The sequence below is a fragment of the Cryptotermes secundus genome, unplaced genomic scaffold, assembly GCF_002891405.2.
Source record: "Cryptotermes secundus unplaced genomic scaffold, Csec_1.0 scaffold94, whole genome shotgun sequence".
In the NCBI taxonomy this organism is placed as follows: domain Eukaryota; kingdom Metazoa; phylum Arthropoda; class Insecta; order Blattodea; family Kalotermitidae; genus Cryptotermes; species Cryptotermes secundus.
Window position 1 is genome coordinate 991317 of NW_019737391.1, and position 17253 is coordinate 1008569.

General features: G+C 39.4%; 1 protein-coding gene across 2 annotated transcripts in view; it reads right to left on the reverse strand.

Moving 5' to 3' along the window:
- Nucleotides 1-295: 295 nt before the first annotated feature.
- LOC111870289 (aldo-keto reductase family 1 member A1) overlaps nt 296-17253 on the reverse strand; it is a 17689-nt gene continuing 731 nt past the window's right edge. Inside the window, exons 2-7 of one of the 2 annotated variants that reach the window (XM_023862433.2) lie at nt 14636-14803; nt 13208-13408; nt 11147-11403; nt 5170-5332; nt 1990-2087; nt 296-1883 (exon numbers count right to left, since the gene is read on the reverse strand). In XM_023862433.2, coding sequence (XP_023718201.1) covers nt 1847-1883; nt 1990-2087; nt 5170-5332; nt 11147-11403; nt 13208-13408; nt 14636-14803 — 924 coding nt within the window. In that variant the 3' untranslated portion in view covers nt 296-1846. The remainder of the gene's footprint in view (nt 1884-1989; nt 2088-5169; nt 5333-11146; nt 11404-13207; nt 13409-14635; nt 14804-17253) is intronic. The other variant, XM_023862435.2, reaches the window with a different exon arrangement.

Genomic DNA, 17253 nt, shown 5'->3' on the forward strand with positions numbered 1-17253 from the left:
CTCAGCCTCTAACAGAAATGAGTAGCAGAATTAATTAAATAATTTTCCTGGGGAGTAAAGCGCGGCCAGTGTGTAAGGCTGACGTTACTGCCATCTATGAGCCGATTGTCTAGATAATGTGGGACCCTCAACGTCTCACAACCATATGGGCCTCCACGGTCTGTTACGGGGATAGCTTTACTTTTTTTTTATGGCAGTGGTCTACTTTCATAGAGCATAACTTACTAATTTTCCAGTTATGTCCTTTGAATTTAAAACTTCCAAGATCCCAGATTCTTGTCATGTACATGTAGGATAGAGCTGAGGAATCCTTTTTTTATTAAATTCAGGTTACAGATCTGTAAATATCGGTACAGGTGACAAGTTGAGAAAGTCAACTATTACATCTCAAAACATGTTACTTGTGTTGATAATATTTTCATAGTACCAGTTGGAACTTCAGCAGTCATTTGTCTCTTAAAATTCATACTTTGGGAAGATATATTTATCAACTGATTGATAATACTCACTCAGTACCAGATCACCAACATAAAAATCATAATATGTTGTCACATTCTGTTCATACACTCTTATTTCATGGTTGGCTTCAAGTTTTATCAAAATATCACAGCACTATCACAATACATAAGTTGTGTGGCACTCTAGGAAATTAATGGGATTCATAGTACTCATTTATTTGCAAACACATAAAGCATTATTTTTCATGGCTCTCTGTCAGACCCATATTGTGACTCCTTGATAAGACAGTGAGGAGTCATCAGATTTCTTTAATTCTGAAAAATGACCAGAAGATCAAGCATGAGGATCATGGTATGCTCTTGGTCATCATTCTATGTCTAAAGCAAAAGAAAGCAGGTGGGGGAAGGGACTGCTGTGAGAGAAGGGGCTACAGTGAGGACAATGTATGATATGTAATGGGTAGTCCCTGTACAGTTAGGATAAACACTTCATAAATGTATGTGAATTTTACATTCACGATGGAAGTCTGAAGAGATCATATACAATGCCTTTGATTTGGAGACTCAGTTTGGTCAGTCTATGCAGCAGCATTTAGAACTTCAATGATGGAGCTGTTATCTTTTTGTCAGAGTTTATGCATTTTGCTTGATGTTCATTCCACAATTTGTCTGGTACATATAATACTTAATTTGAGAAATATTGGAGCCATTAAATAAGTATAAAGCTATTCTTAGGTCTGTTGGTAAATTATATGATAAAATTTGTTAAAGTATTCCTCAAAAATTGGACATAAAATTATAGACGATGACCATTGAAAAATAATTCTCCAAGCAGAGTTATGTATGAACAATTCGCTCCTTTTCTTTGCTACAGTTAGCCAAATTATTTAACATAAAGGTGATATAAATTTGTATAGAATTTTTATTGTAAACTGACATTTTAATATTTTTATGATAACACAGACCTCTAAATATTATCACAGATGACCATTTTCCTCATCCAGACTTTCCGAATGGTAGACAAACTCAATGTAATCCAAAAATATGCTTTACAGACAGTCTCTTTCAATGTGTATGGAAGAGAAAATGATGACAGTGACATCCTTATGTACCTTGTATAAATATATAAAAATTCAGGTCATCACTGTCCATATTATATTGAGTACTTTGCATCTATAATAAGGAACACACTGAAGAAATATGCTGTAAGTACAACTCGTAATTGATTGCAGGCCATTGTAAATTTGTGCTCCATCCTTTGAAATATAAGAAGAAGCAAGGACTTCCTAAGATACACCTGACTAGCAATTTATTCTCTCCCTGAAATTGTGTTCATCATTTATAATACTATAAATTGCTTCCCTGTAATGTCAAATTTATGTTGCTTCTCATAGCTTAAATGGATATTCTGGATGCTTTTCCACCCTGTGAACAAATAGAGCATTTAGTTTAATTAAAAAATCCGAGTGAAATCAGAATATGTATGTTTGAATCTTTCTATATAGAAAGTAACTCTAAACAGCAGGCTTACCCTTTCCAGAAGAGAAAGTTTATGATTCTGCCATTCTCCCCACGGTCCAATCTGTTTAGTTGTATCATTTCTTCAGGAGTAAGCTGGAAGTCAAAGATCTGGAACATAAGGTAATTTTATTCATTTATGCTGTTATTAATGATGGCAGTATAGGAAATTATGAGGAAAGCTGTAGTAATGGCCTAATTGGAGTGCTATCTTGGCATCTGCCTGGAGGGAAGTCTCAAAAATTGCATTCAGGATAGTCAGAGGCCAGCCAAGATTTGAGTCAACACTTCCAAAATACATGTCAGAAGCATTACTGCTTGAGCCAGCTTGCTCAATGACTAAATTCTGGAAATAAACCTAATTGGAGTTGATTGTTGGTTTACCATCGTTTCAAGTTAGGATAATTTTAAAAATATTTTAAATGATGCGTTAAAAAGGGAATATTACAAACTGTGTGAATATTCGTAAAATGTTTGTTTCTGGAATGTGAGAAGTTTTACGAAAGAGGAAAATTAATGCCACATATGTCCTTAGATGTTACAGGAACAGTAGTACACATAATTTCTCGAGGATATTCTGCACTGCTGAAATACATGTGGGGGAAGCTTTCAGTAGCCAGCAATGATATGGCTTTATTAGGGGTTAATACCTTCCCTTAATGACTCTAATGAATGACATGAGTATCCAATGGTAGTGTTTCCTACAAATGAAATGCTTTACTGATTATCATATCTTTGCTTCCAGTACTATTCAGTGATATCAGTGGAAGACCATATAGCATTAAAACTTCATAACAAATACAGTCTGTTTCATGGTACATTGTCACATTTTATGTGAGGATGCGTTCCTGAAAATGTCGCATATTTGAAGACAAGCGATTCTTGCCTTTTTTTTTTTATTCCCATTATTTCAAACTTTGCACATAAAATGAGAATTTGTTAATATTCTTTATAATGCAATATTTCAAATTCACGTAAAACGCTACCACACTGTAATTGTTTAAAATGCATATTAGTCCTGGGTTTAAAACACATTACCCTCGAATATAAAAACTTTAAGAAAGCTGCATATGATAGTAAAATACAGATGTAAAACCACGTGACTCCATAAGGAAAGTAAGTGTAGAATTCTGAGAAGTCACCACGTGTTTTCATTGTTATTTAATATGTTGCAAAACCCAATTAAATTGTAAAGCTTAATTATAGAGTTAAATGTGGATTAAGCTAAAGTCCCTGTGGTTAACTAATTAAACACTACTCCATGAAGAAATATGGGAGAGTGGATGTATAGATCCATGTATTCTTGACCTCAGCACTAGTTGGTGATGAGTGGTCAGCTTCACGCCCTGGCTGCTTTGCACCCAGGGAAATAGTCCTTGGCACCCAGTGGCTGGTGGGCTCCAGAGCCAGTCTGGATGCTGCAGAGAAGAGAACAATCTCTTGCCCCAGTCCAGAATTGAGCCCCAGCTGTCCAGCCCATACCCCATTGCTGTAGGCTCTCATCTCCATCTAATGCTAAGGTTAAACATGTCTATGACCCTACCCCCACAGTTCTACATGTCTTTATGGCATGGGGCTTTGACTCTTAAGAAAAACTTTGCTTCTTTCAAGACATGCATTAGGACCACATTATATGAAACTTTTCTCCCACTTAGAATTGAACAAAAATAAAGCATCCCACTGAAATACAGAGACATTTTAGCATAACTGTTATTACAAAGCATTAGAAATATATTGATCCTGTATATATACGTGATTGTACAATAAAGTTCACGAACTCATCACAGTAAAAGTGCTACATACATCATTGCTGAATATCATTGTGGTCGCCTTCAGAGTACTCCCCTTGTGAAGCTATGCACTGATGCCACCGCCTAGTCCACTGTTCAAAACAATTTTGGAACTGGTTTTGTAGAATGGCCTTCATATCTGCCTTCGTATTACTCTTGATGTCATCAAAATGCCTTCCTTTCAATATATCCTTTATCTTAAGGAACACAAAAAGTCATTGTGGGCTAGATCCAGTGAATAGGCAGGGTGTTCAGCACACTCCCTCACAGACGATGTTCTTTGGTGAGCTTCTTTTGGTACCATATTTTGCATACACCTTCCTCATTGTCAAGATCTTCAACAGTTTCTCTGTTGATGTTTGCTTGCTCTGTTATGCTCTTTACAGTCAACCAACAATTTTCATGCACAATTTGACAAACTTTTGCAACGTTTTCTTCAGTTCTTCCCATTCCTTTCCTTCCCAATCTCTTTTGGTCAGTGACACTTCCTCCTCCCTCAGAAAAACGTGTCACCCACTTGTAAAATACTGTTTTTTTCATAGCATTATCCCTGTAAACTAGGCCGCTCTGTAGCTGAAGCAGTTAGTCGCTGGCTTCCCACCACGGCGGCCTGGGTTCGATCCTGGGTCTGGTCAGGTGGGATTTGTGGTGGACAAAGTGGCGCTGGAGCAGGTTTTCTCCGAGTACTTCGGTTTCCCCTGCCAATCTTCATTCCACCAATTGCTCCACAATAACCCTCACCTATCATCTGGGGCTGATACAATAGGCCAGAAGTGGCCACAGTACAAGGGACTTAGTCCCACCCCACTAGCAATAAAAAAAAATCCCTGTAAACTTGCACTAACATCTCTCTGATTTCGCTTCCACTCTCACCAACTTTAACAAGAAATTTCATGTTCACTCATTGCTCTAATTCAAGCTCCGACATTCTCACAACGGCACACCAAAACACGCTCAGGCAATAATAGATGCCACTCAGAAAGAGACTGCCATAGATCAACAACAACACAGCTGTGAAACACTGATATGCCAACATCATCAAACCATACTGAGCTTTCTGTCCACTGCTGCCACAACAAGCACATGGTGGTGAATTCACAAACTTTATTGTCAGACATTGTATGGACTATTAACTCCCTGTTCTAACCAGATATTAAATTCTCAGTTTGAGTCCTTCCAGTTTCAAGAAATGATGGAAGATCTTTCCATGAACCTCATTCTGTCTCAGGGTAAGAAGCCTTAAACTGAGTGAAAACAAAACAAATAATATTTTTACTTAAATTTTGTGAGTGGAAGGGGAAAATCAGCATAGTAACTTTCCAAAATGATTTCTTCTGTTATGCAGGTATATAAGAGAATCTGTATGCCAAGAATTTAAAAAGAAGTAGCATACACTTAGGTACCTTTCCATTTTCTTTGATGCGTGTGGGGTTTGCACTCTTGGGGATTACAATAATTCCTTGTTGTATGAGGTGCCGGAGCAACACCTGTGCTGGAGACTTTTCATGAGAGCCTGCAATTTGTTTCACCAGTGGATGCTCTAGTAGGTCTGGTTCATTATTCTCTCTGGAGGCAGAAGGTTAGAAGTATGTAAAATGATCTGTTATTCATTGTCTATACAGCATGAAGAATAAAAACAGAGTAAAGAACAAAGAAATGGATACTGTAACATATTACAATTCTTTTGAAAAAAAAAATACTAGAACTCTTGCATCATTAGTGAAGTGTAGTAAATTTTGTACTGCATTATTTTGACATGGGACAATTTCTAGTCACCCCTTGAGCAGTCAGACCTCTAATGGGTCCATTGTGTACTCCAGTGCAACTCATCATTAAGATCCAAAACCCTCCAGACTGAGGCCCTCATAATTACTATTGGCTTTACCCATGCAGAGCTCAAGGTCATAGATCTTTGCTGAACAAAGTTGACCCCTGTCATAGTGCCATCCTTTGGTCTTCTGGCAGTGGAATGTCCTCCACCCCTCTTGTTATACACCAATAGGAACGCCAGAGCCCCACCTCTTCTCTCAGTTGGACACTACACAACTTCTTTGATCAAGTTTAAGACTTATAGCCAAATAGCAGTTCATACTGAAATGTGATTATTTTTATCAATGTTAACTGAACAAATTGACTCAAGTGATCAAGCTTCAAACTTGTGTTCTGGAGGTACCCACTTCGAAGGCTGCGCAAGCGGTTAGTCACTAGCTTCCCACTGCGGTGGCCCAAGTTCGATCCCGGGTCTGGTCAAGTGGGATTTGTGGTGGACAAAGTGGCGCTGGGGCAGGTTTTCTCCGAGTACTTCGGTTTCCCCTGCCAGTCTTCATTCCACCAATTGCTCCACAATCACCCTCACCTATCATCTGGGGCTGGTACAATAGGCCAGAAGTGGCTGCAGTGCAAGGGACTTAGTCCCACCCCACTAGCAATAAAAACACAGATAATACCCACTTCGAATATTGATCAGTTTATCAACTATCCTGAGAGGATTTTCTTGATTTAACTCAGTACCTGCAAATGAATGCCAGGAAAATAACTGAAATTTCTTTCCTCCAGTCCTTTAAATTTCATCAAATTCTTCTTATATCGCTTAATGCTAGGTGATCAGTGAAGTTAAGATGATATTAAGTATCCTATGATTGGTCCAACTGGTGCTAGCTAGAATAATATGAATAAAACTGATGGGCCTTTCATGGGTTTACTGAACTTGGTTTGGTTCAATGTTTTCATATGCAAAAATTTTAACATTTTGTTGAAAATTGTGATTTTTTTTTTCAGTCAGTAATTTTGAAAGCTGATTTTTTGATGCTGTTCAGAATGCACCTCAAAATTCAAACCTGTAGCCATTTACTGTTACATGCATAGTCCATTGATTAAAGAAACTACTGACATTGATTTATATTATTAATATTAGAGATAGGATGGACTGGAATTATCTGGCTCAAGATAGGGACCAGTGGACCGTCGGCCGCTGCTATGCAAATGAGCCTTTGTCATAACCGCGGAAACGCTGCTTTGTTGATTCCGCGATTCCTACGCAACGACCCATTGTCATTGCATTGTCTCTGTGGGAACGCTCCGTGTATTCGTCGTAACCGTGGAGATTCGATGTTCTCGACACAACGGCTCACTGTTGGGATTACAGTATCGCTATTGTTGCTTCCTATGCAACGGTCTGTTCTGGCGTTTCCATAGGGGTGACTCTTCTGAATTCCAATTCTGTTTTTCAAAAGAAGCATGTTTTTACCTGTCACAGGTGTGACATCTATATAATAGGTATATAAAAATACGCTGGTATTCGAATGCAAGGTTGCATCAGAATTTCAAAGCAATCGGTGAAGAACTTTCGGGGATTTAAGATCTTGAACAGACGAACATTTACATTTTTATTTATATAGATAGATGACGGTTGAAAGCTGGAATAATGGAACCAGGATAGACCTCCGTTGTTAGGTAACGGCTCCTCTAAGAAGTTCCTGCGGAAACGGTTACGTACGCAACAATATAGGAACTGTTATAAGAGGTGTTTTATATGCTGTCCGTGCCGACTTGACTTGAGAAGAATCTTCATTGTTAGAATTCGCTACCTAAGAACGAATAGTGCAGACGTAACACTTAGCGTGTGCTGTAGTGATCTGTAGAGTTTATATAGTTTACTAAAATGTGCGGTACAAAAGGATATTCAGGGACTGGAGAGGAAGGGGTAGGAGATATTCAATTCAACCCGCTGATCCAGGCTACCCAGAAAGGCCAGAAAGTGATCGAATCTGATGTGGTGCTGTTAGATTTAGATAACGTTGCAAATTCCCTGCAGCAGTGGACGCCACAGTTCGCACAGCCATCTGGCAGGCTCGAAAGGAAACACTGGTGGGAGAACGAAACAATGAAAATGATGATGATGATATTCATGGCGACATTTGTCCTGTTGTTCGTAATCGCGGTTGTGTGGACAACATCAAGTGCATCCAGCAACGAACCTACTACTCCAGTGAGTCCTGCTCCGCCTACCAAGAATCTACTCCACGTATTGGCTACGTTGGTAGCGAGATTATTTCAGCCTTTAGTTACAGCTATCAAGAAGCTGTGGCCGGGATTTCGGAGTAACTAGGGATGTTACACACGCAAGTATTCTGGTGGCTGAGTGTTAGGAGATTTTGAACAGTTGTCCAAATTTGGAAGGGTGAATAGTGGGAGGGTTGTAAACTACCCTGTGACATGACGGCTGAAAGCTGGAATAGTGGAACCGGAAACGACAGCCGTTGCTAGGCAAGAGCTAGGTGAACGCATTCCCGCTGCAACGTCCTGACGGGACCCGACACCAAGAATGACTGTGCTGGCAAAGGACAGCAGCATTCTCCCTCCCCCGAAGCGTGTTAGTCGGGATTCAGCACTCGGAGTTGGTGGTGAGCAGTGAGCGCGGAAGCGGAGAATCTTAATTGTTAAAGCTGTTACCTAGCAACGACTAGTAAATACATAACAAGCTGAGAAGACTTAGTATGTGCTGTAATGTTTTGTACAGGGTGTAGATTAGTGAGAGCGTTATAATTTTTGTAGTTACAAATCAGAAGTAATCAGTAAATCTAATTTACAAATTAATTTTAAATTGCTCCTATCGGAACACAACTATCCAAAACTCAATCACACTTCCATCGTGCATCAGTGAGTTTATTGGTCTTATGGTATTACAGTGCGCTACATGTTTCGACTCCTAAAGCCATCATCAGGGGGTAGAATTAAACATACATTTTTAAACTATTGAATTGCCCTCTATATTTATATGGTCTTATATAACTTAAATACTTATAACTATATGTGTCTGGTTTCCTCTTTAGTTAAAATATTCAATCATGTATCTAAAATTATTTTAATATGTATTAAAATTGGAGAAAAAGTCTTACATTTGAAACGTTTAACGATATATATGTATAAACAGAATTTAATTATCATAAAATATGTCGTTATGGTGTATTATGATATTTAACCAATTAATTAAAATTTGTTTTCTTTTATACTTCTGGTATTTATCATGTACTATTTTCGTTCTAGTTTATAGTTATTGTCGTTGTATATGTATTATTCTGGTTTGTAGCTGTTATCTTGATTGTTATGTTACTCAGTTTCTTCGGTGTTGTCATAGAACTTCAGACCGCGTCTGTGATCTAGTGGACAGAGTTCCTGGATACAAATCCAGAGGTCCCGGGTTCGATTCCCGGCGCTACCAGATTTTCTGAGAAGTAGTTAGTCTGGAACGGGGTCCATTCAGCCTCGTGAGGATAATTGAGGAGCCATTTCAAGGAAATGGCGGCTTCGGTCTAGAAAACCGAGATTAAACGCCGTGGGGATCCGTTGCGCTGACCACGCGACACCCTCTACGCTTACGGACTACAGGGCACGGAATTTGTTTTTGTTATAGAACTTTGCTGTTTGATAGTGGTTGATCCTACTTTATTTATACTCTCGTTCCGTTTTCCTAGTGGGGCAGCTGCACTGCTCGGAAATCAGTTGGTGCTATCTTCTATAGTGTTTTTTCTACGTTTTCAGTATCCGGTTTGCGCGCCTGGTTTCTTTGTGCCGAATTCCGACTATTTCCTGGCATGCAGTATGCTCAATCCGAACCCCGTGTCTAGTCACTAATATGCAGCAATATACGAGTAAATTGGTTCCAGCCCAGCCGCTTTCAAAATTTGATTTTCCTTCATAAAGAATTGCAGATGTTTGTAGAAGGGATTTTTCTTTTGAAGTCTTAATATTGTCGTCACCGCGCATAGCTGCCAGGATGCGGGGTGATTACTCGCCTATTACGCGAGCGTTACGTTACCGCTGAGGGGTGGGAGGGGAGCGCTGACTCACCCACCGCGTCACTGCTGGTGTGGGGGGGGGGCTCGGCTTTGCGCAACATGTCACAATATATTTAGAATTATGCCAGGACTTGGTACCACGTGGTAGAGACAAAAGTAAAGCAGGTTTTTGACACTTAACAACATAAGAATCAATATGAAATATGCCCAAAATTCCGGAAGGGGGGTGAGAAAATATTATATTACAGAAGCTAGAAGGGGCAGGTGCTGGTGTAGTTGATTGAGGCATTATGTTATAAGCCGGAAGGTAGCAGGTTCGATTATTGATGAGTTCATTGGATGTTTTCAATTGTCCTAACCCTTCCAGTCGCACTATAGCCCTGGGGATCGACTCAGCCTTTTAACAGGAATGAGTATCACGGATCTTCCTGGGGGGTAAAGGGCAGCCGGCTGGCCATCTGTGAGCTGATTGTGTAGAAAATGTGGGAGTCTCGACATCTCACAATCCTCTGGGCAACCACGCCCTGTTACAGGGATAGCTTTACTTTTTTTTTACTCTTTATAGAAGCTAGAACGATGGATTACTTGACTGTTGTTGGATATCAGTGAAAGAATGATGTGCATTATTAATGATATCGACGTCAGGATCCAGCCTGATATAGTTTTGAGTTTTTGTATGGCAGTTTTCACATTGATACAGGAATATAAAAAAGACGGCAACACTGCATCTAAAGAAATCTTGCTTCATTTCTGTCTGTCATACTTTCTGTTAAAGTGAAATTTTAAGGAACAAAAATTTGTTACTTTGGATTTTTCTACCTAGAAGAAGAGTTTTTCAACAGTTTTGGTATAAATAACTCTTGTGTTTAAGTTGCTAAATTCTAAGTCAGAAAGTTAAATGATAAAGAACAAAAATAGAAGGGCTTGAGCCGCAGCTTCTTATATCTCCTAAATGATGCTCAAAAACAAATGTGAGAGAAATTTATGTCCCTAGAGAAAAGTGAAAGAAATATTTATTTAATACACCTACCTACTCTGGGGCCCACCCAGTCTCCTATGTAGTGGATACTGGGGCTCTTTCCCCAGAGGTAAAGCAGCAGGGGCATGAAACTGATGACTCACCTCCATCTAGTGCCAAGCTCAAGAAAGGTGGAGCTGTACCTTCACACCCACCAGATATCTTCATGGCATAGTGCTTAACTAATCCAACCACAGGGAACACTTTACCTTTATTACCTAACCAATGGGGAAATTCTGATTTGTTATTAAGTACAGTATGCTAAAACTATTATATGTATCCACAAGAATTTTCTCTTCTAAACTGTAAGTAAGAAAGGAAGTGAAACAACTAAATTATGTATTTTGACCTCCATTTTCCACAAAGAAATAATAAAATTAAAGCGTTTTTATTATTCGTCCCAGGGCGCCTGAAGTGTATTCGCAAGAAATGTATTCTGCAATGCATGAGACAAAAAAGTACATTAAATTCATATCTCCTGTGTTTCACGTTCAGTTTGACTGGCTAATACCCTAGTCATTATCTCTGGAAAACAGATGCATGATTTGAAATTTTTAAACTTACTGGTATTGAAAATTGTATTTTTGCTGGAAATGGATCTTTGCACCGGGTGATCCCAGGGGTGAATAAGCTGTAATAGGAATCCCCAGTTTTGCACAACAGGCACGTAATGCTGGTTGTTGCAGATAAGCATGGAGTTCCACTTGCAGTGTGGCTGGACAGATCCTTGCTACAGAAGCTATCTGTTCCAGTTGTGATATGTTGAAGTTAGATAAACCAATGTTGCGGGTACGGCCCAAATCCACTTGTTGCTCCATTGCCTGTAAATGGATGGAAAACTCCTGAATTAATGCATACAATATTTGTCCGTAGTCATTAGAATTTATGTAAAATAGGAGTAATACAAAGCATATCATGACTGTGATTTATCATATGTTTGGAAGAAAAATATTGATCTTATGGCAGCAGTGTTGCAGTGTGTAGTTGGAAAATGCATAGATACTTAGCTGCAATACAGAATACATGAGAAGTTTACGGCCAGCATGAACCTCATTTTGAATTTGGTTTCTAATCTTATCGTGAGCATAGCATGGTAGATGCAGTCTTATATGAAGAAATGGAAAGCTGTACCTTACTAATATAATTTGTTGCAGGAGCATCCGTTTTGTACAGAGTAGTTTCAGTACTTTCACTCCATTTTATAATTACAATTCATACTTTTCATATACAGTTGAACACATTTAAACAATATGTTGTTCTTTGCTTCTAAGCAAATTCTCATGTTGTGTGTTGTACAGAGTAGTTTCAGTACTTTCACTCCATTTTACACTTGCAATTCATACTTTTCATATACAGTTGAACACATTTAAGCAATATGTTGTTCTTTGCTTCTAAGCAAATTCTCATGTTGTGTGTTGTACAGAGTAGTTTCAGTACTTTCACTCCATTTTACACTTGCAATTCATACTTTTCATATACAGTTGAACACATTTAAGCAATATGTTGTTCTTTGCTTCTAAGCAAATTCTCACGTTGTGTGCTTTATAATCCCAGCATTAGTAATTTTTAGCAACACTTCTAAGTGGGCCCCTTTTCTTAGTGATTCGCCCAATGAAATTATGTATGACTTTCTTGTTTCAACTAAACTTCTTGTCCAGTCCATTACAACATAAATTTTAACTAATTTAATATTACGAGTGAATATAATTACCAGGTCTTACTGAATGAATTTTTCAATCAGTTTATGTGTGTCCCCCGACCAAATTATCTCATTCAGATATAATATGTATCATATGTATGAAAAAGTATGTGCTGAGCAAATTATAGAACCTAAGGCCGCGCCATAGCTCAAGCAGTTAGTCGCTGGTTTCCCATCGCGGCGGCCCGGCTTCGAACCCGGGTCTGGTCAAGTGGGATTTGTGATGGACAAAGTGGCGCTGTAGCAGGTTTTCTCCTAGTACTTCGGTTTTCCCTGCCAATCTTCATTCCACCAATTGCTCCACAATTACCCTCACCTATCATCTGGGTCTGGTACAATAGGCCAGAAGTGGCCGCAGGACAAGGGACTTATAAGGGAATGGTCCGATCCGACATGTCGAAACCTTCCCTGATTTTTTTTTTTCACTGCAAGAGTACACACAACAAAATCCACTGTCAAAATTTTAGCTGCTAATACGCACTGCAAGTATTTTTTAAAAATTGCTGAACATGGCCAATATTATAGCCTGCCAGACCCTTGGAGAAATGTCCACCCCTAGCAGAGCACAGCAGTATGCAACACGCAACATGGCAGACTCACAGCCTAGGCTTCCGGTGCATCGGTAGAGACATAGCACAGCACAAATGCATCGTAAACTGACAAGTACACAGCTGGGGTTTTACAAACCTCTGGTACAAGCGGTTCCGCCTACACAAAAAATGAGTAACTTCGGAAATTTAAAAAAAAAATGCTTACAGTTCGTATTAGCAGCTAAAATTTTGACAATGGATAGTGTTATGTGTACTCTTGCAGTGAAAAAAAAATCAGGGCAGGTTTCGACATGTCGGATCGGACCATTCCCTTGTTAGTCCCACCCCACTAGCAATAAATAAATATAGAACCTAGATCATTATATATAAAATTACCTTCCACACAGCTAGAAGATCTGTATCATCAAGTATATATGATCCATCAGCATTCTTTGCTGGATTCTCGCTTGTTTTATCAGGTACAAACCCAAATGGAACATGAACTAGGTACAGGTCCACATAATCAAGCTGTAATCTGCGTAATGATGTGGTTAGGTACTTCTCCACATCTGAAGCACGGTTTCCAACATGGGGAAGCTGTGGAAAAATTAGTATATTTTTAACGGGGCTTCTGTTTGAAATTTTGTACACTTGTGGAATAAAGCAACAGTTACATCCGCAAGCAAATCTTGGCCTTTGAGGACATTGTGATGAAAACAATATACAACTTATTGAAGAGCAACTTTACTGTTCATTAATTCAATTTGTATTACAGCAGACAAATACAAACTACTGTCAGTACAAAAATATCAGATAATGAGCAAATTCTTTACATGAAAATTGGAGATGCACTGTTTCACACAAAACAGCCATATTACAGACCTAAGAGCAAGTCTTTTAAATTGCATATGTATTATGATATTTTTTATTTGTTTCATTCTGGTCCGTCACACTAACAATTACAAATACAAAACACTCCGTCCAATGTGACATATAGTTTTACTACATGAAAACCTATCAACCCTTACATGTTTCGGTCCTTATGGACCATCTTCGGAGGGAACATCATCACAAGCTACTATCACAATAGGTGTTTTAATTTAATTACATACACTTGTCCTATTTTATGCTTACTGTGCGCTGTAGGACAAGTGTATGTAATTAAATTAAAATACCTATTGTGGTAGTAGTTTCCAGCTTGTAATGATGTTCCCTTCGAAGATGGTCCATAAGGACCGAAACATGTAAGGGTTGATAGGTTTTCATGTAGTAAAACTTATATGTCACATTGGATGGAGTGTTTTGTATTTGTATTATGATATGTTTAGAACATCTGACCCAAAATATTAAGGGGGCGCTATGGGGGTAAAGAAGGCAGTCATTGATCATTAGGTGTCTACCACTATGCTAAAATTGCTACACTGCATGATATGTCTCAATTTCACATCAAAATGAAACCCTAATTCATTTTAGTTAAAATTAGTTAAATCCCATTCTTGTTGTGGGTATCTACCCATCCAAATGACTTGTTTCCAGAGCCTCTCCTGAGACATGGGTGTATTCATGTCATCATGTAGTTCTTGAATGTAGTTGTGATGATGTTTCCTCTCACATATGCCCCTTCGGCTGTAGATTCATTACCCAGCCTGTGTAGTTGCACTGTTGTTGACTAGTGTGTGTATGCTGATATTTCACAAATATCATTGGAATTAGTAATTATCTTCATATTTATGCTTAGGTACCACAAAAAAAGCAGCCTGACATATTTAAGGAGCAGTATTTGGAAAAGAGAATGCCTTATATTCAGACCTTGATCCATTTTACCTTGGTCGTAATGAACAAGTCCTCTCTACGGCATCTCCCTGCATCCACCCAGCATCTCAGTGCACGCCCAATTGCTTCTTCGTTGTTGTAATTAAAAGCTGTATCAATGAGACGGTACCCTTCTTCCAGTGCCACCTCTACTGCTTTCTCAACTTCTTCGGGTTTTGCCTTTGTGTAACAAAAGTTCATAATAAATTCGTCTGTCGGTGTTTGGCGTTTAAAAGTGGAGGTCTGTCAAGCTAGAATGATGGCTGACTCCATAGCACAACGTTTTGTTAATTGGAAGGCCTACCCAAACATAATTGGTGCACTAGGCAAAGAAAATTTTGCCTCCCTCTTCAGTTAAAAGCAAAATTGTCTTTTCCATCATATCTTCACAATAATGCGAAATTGTACCTCCTCTGTGGTCTAGTGGTCAGAGTTCCTGGCTACAGATCCAGATGTCCCGGGTTCGATTTCCGGCTCTAACAGATTTTCTGAGGAGTAGTATGTCTGAAACGGGGTCCACTCAGCCTCATGAGGATAATTGAGGTGCTATTTCAAGGAAATAGCGGCTCCAGTCTAGAAGACCGAGATTAACGGCCGAGGGGATCCGTTGCGCTGACCAAGTGGCACCCCCTAACCGCAAAATTTGGCGCTAACTTTGCCGATAAGCAGAGGTCGCTTGGTCGGTATAGTTCGCTTGCGGACTACAGGTTACGGATTTTTTTTTGTAATGCAAAATTACCGGACAAATATGACAACTGTCACTGATGTAATGTTTAAAATAGTTTTATGTACATATTTAGGTCATTGACATTCAATATTCATGCTATGAACAGAAGATCAAAATGAATTATTTTTCATTGGCAAAACGGCAAAATAAAATGGGGGTGTGTGGGATTGCAAACTCTGCCGCCTTAGGCACCTGCATGGCTGGCCCCTACTGTCGCTCTGGCCCTTTTTGACTGAACAAAGAGAAATTGGGATCCGATGACCTTAACCTCCTCCACAGTTTCGTACGCCTTTTTTTCAGATCAGGAAAAAGTAGGTCGAACGGTTTACATGCTTTAGACGCGTGAGCAATAATAACTTCTTTCTAAGATTTGAGGCTTTCACGGCGGTGACTATGAAGAAAGCAGTCTTCTGGGATCTGGCACCGTGTATATGTGGTGTTAACCGACGTTTCGGAGGAACGTATCGCCTCCCTCTTCAGGGTAGAATAAAAAATATAAGAAATCTGCAAGCGAAGAGACCGTGAGAACCGGTAAAAGCAGACTGTGTTGCCGTTGCCCTTCCCCCCNAAGTCAAGTTCACGCTCAGCTTGCGTCCGCATATGATAATGATGGCATACAAAAATTACTCGAATTAAATTTCGACGGAATTTGATACAGATTATCATAAACACTTTTTTTTTGTGGGGGGGAGGGTAAATCTGATTTAGAAAGACATAGCGATGCTTTAATTCCGCACTCACACGGAGATGAAAATTTTAATATTTGCCTCGCAACTTTTCTACCTCACGCAGCTTCATTATAATCGGACAAATCGGATTTGAATCTTGTCACGTGTCGGTCTGTCAGTGTTACCGGAATGTATGTGTGTAGGTACTATACAGACCTCAAGAAACCCACTCGTCTGTGATGAACGGAAAAATTTGTTAATGCATTCGCTAATATCTCCCCCCCCCCATCCCTTTACCATTTACGTAACGATCTGCCAGCGCCACAACCAAGAAGACAGTAATTTCCCTGTCATTGCTGTCAGAATCTGAAATTTTGCTTAAGTAGTGTTTCGTAACAAATTAGTAGTTTTTCAGCTTGTTCGCCGCAGGCAATGCTTGTGACAGACAAGGCTTCCACTAGTACTGTCAAAAGCTAAATCTTGAAGAACTACAGATTTCCATTAAAAAACATCATATTTTCGTACATTGCGTCGGAAATTTACAAATGCATAAGACTTGTATATGCCTATTGATATCCCGAAGGAGAGCTCGATGCCTAATAGCACACGGGGGCAAACAGGGGCCCTTTGTAGGGCTTTGCTTTCACTGTTAAACTAGAAAATTGCATTAAAAATTTCTGGTCTCCAAACGGTTTTGTCTCGTAAATGCGTTAAAATACGTTGACATTACGTACTTGGGATTCACTTGTTTATGGTATCTTTAAAGGCACTGTTAATAACTCACATTATATAACGTCAACAGTGAATAATAAATTGGAAAGAAAGGGGCTGTGGCCTAATTTGAGGGTTTGTCCCAGCGTTTTCATGGAGAGACTGAGGAAACCCCATGAACAAAGCTCAGGCTAGTCAGTACCCATGTCGAAATTCGAACCTGGCGCTTTCCAAATACGAGTCCAAAGAGTTACCGCTTGAATTGCGATGTTGATGGCGACATACTCTCATCTTTAACCACAAATTGTAACTTATATTTAAACATCTTCTCAAATACGTTCACATGACAATTATTTTGTAACAATTGATAACGTAGCAGCACTGGCGTATCCTTTGATTCACAAGAGCCAAGCTGCAATTTACGCCAAGGGTTCCAGCGTTTACACTTCTGCTTTCCCCCCCCCCCCCTTCGTGGCCACGACCCCCCATCTGGCTCTGACCCCACCTCCCACAACACCCTACTT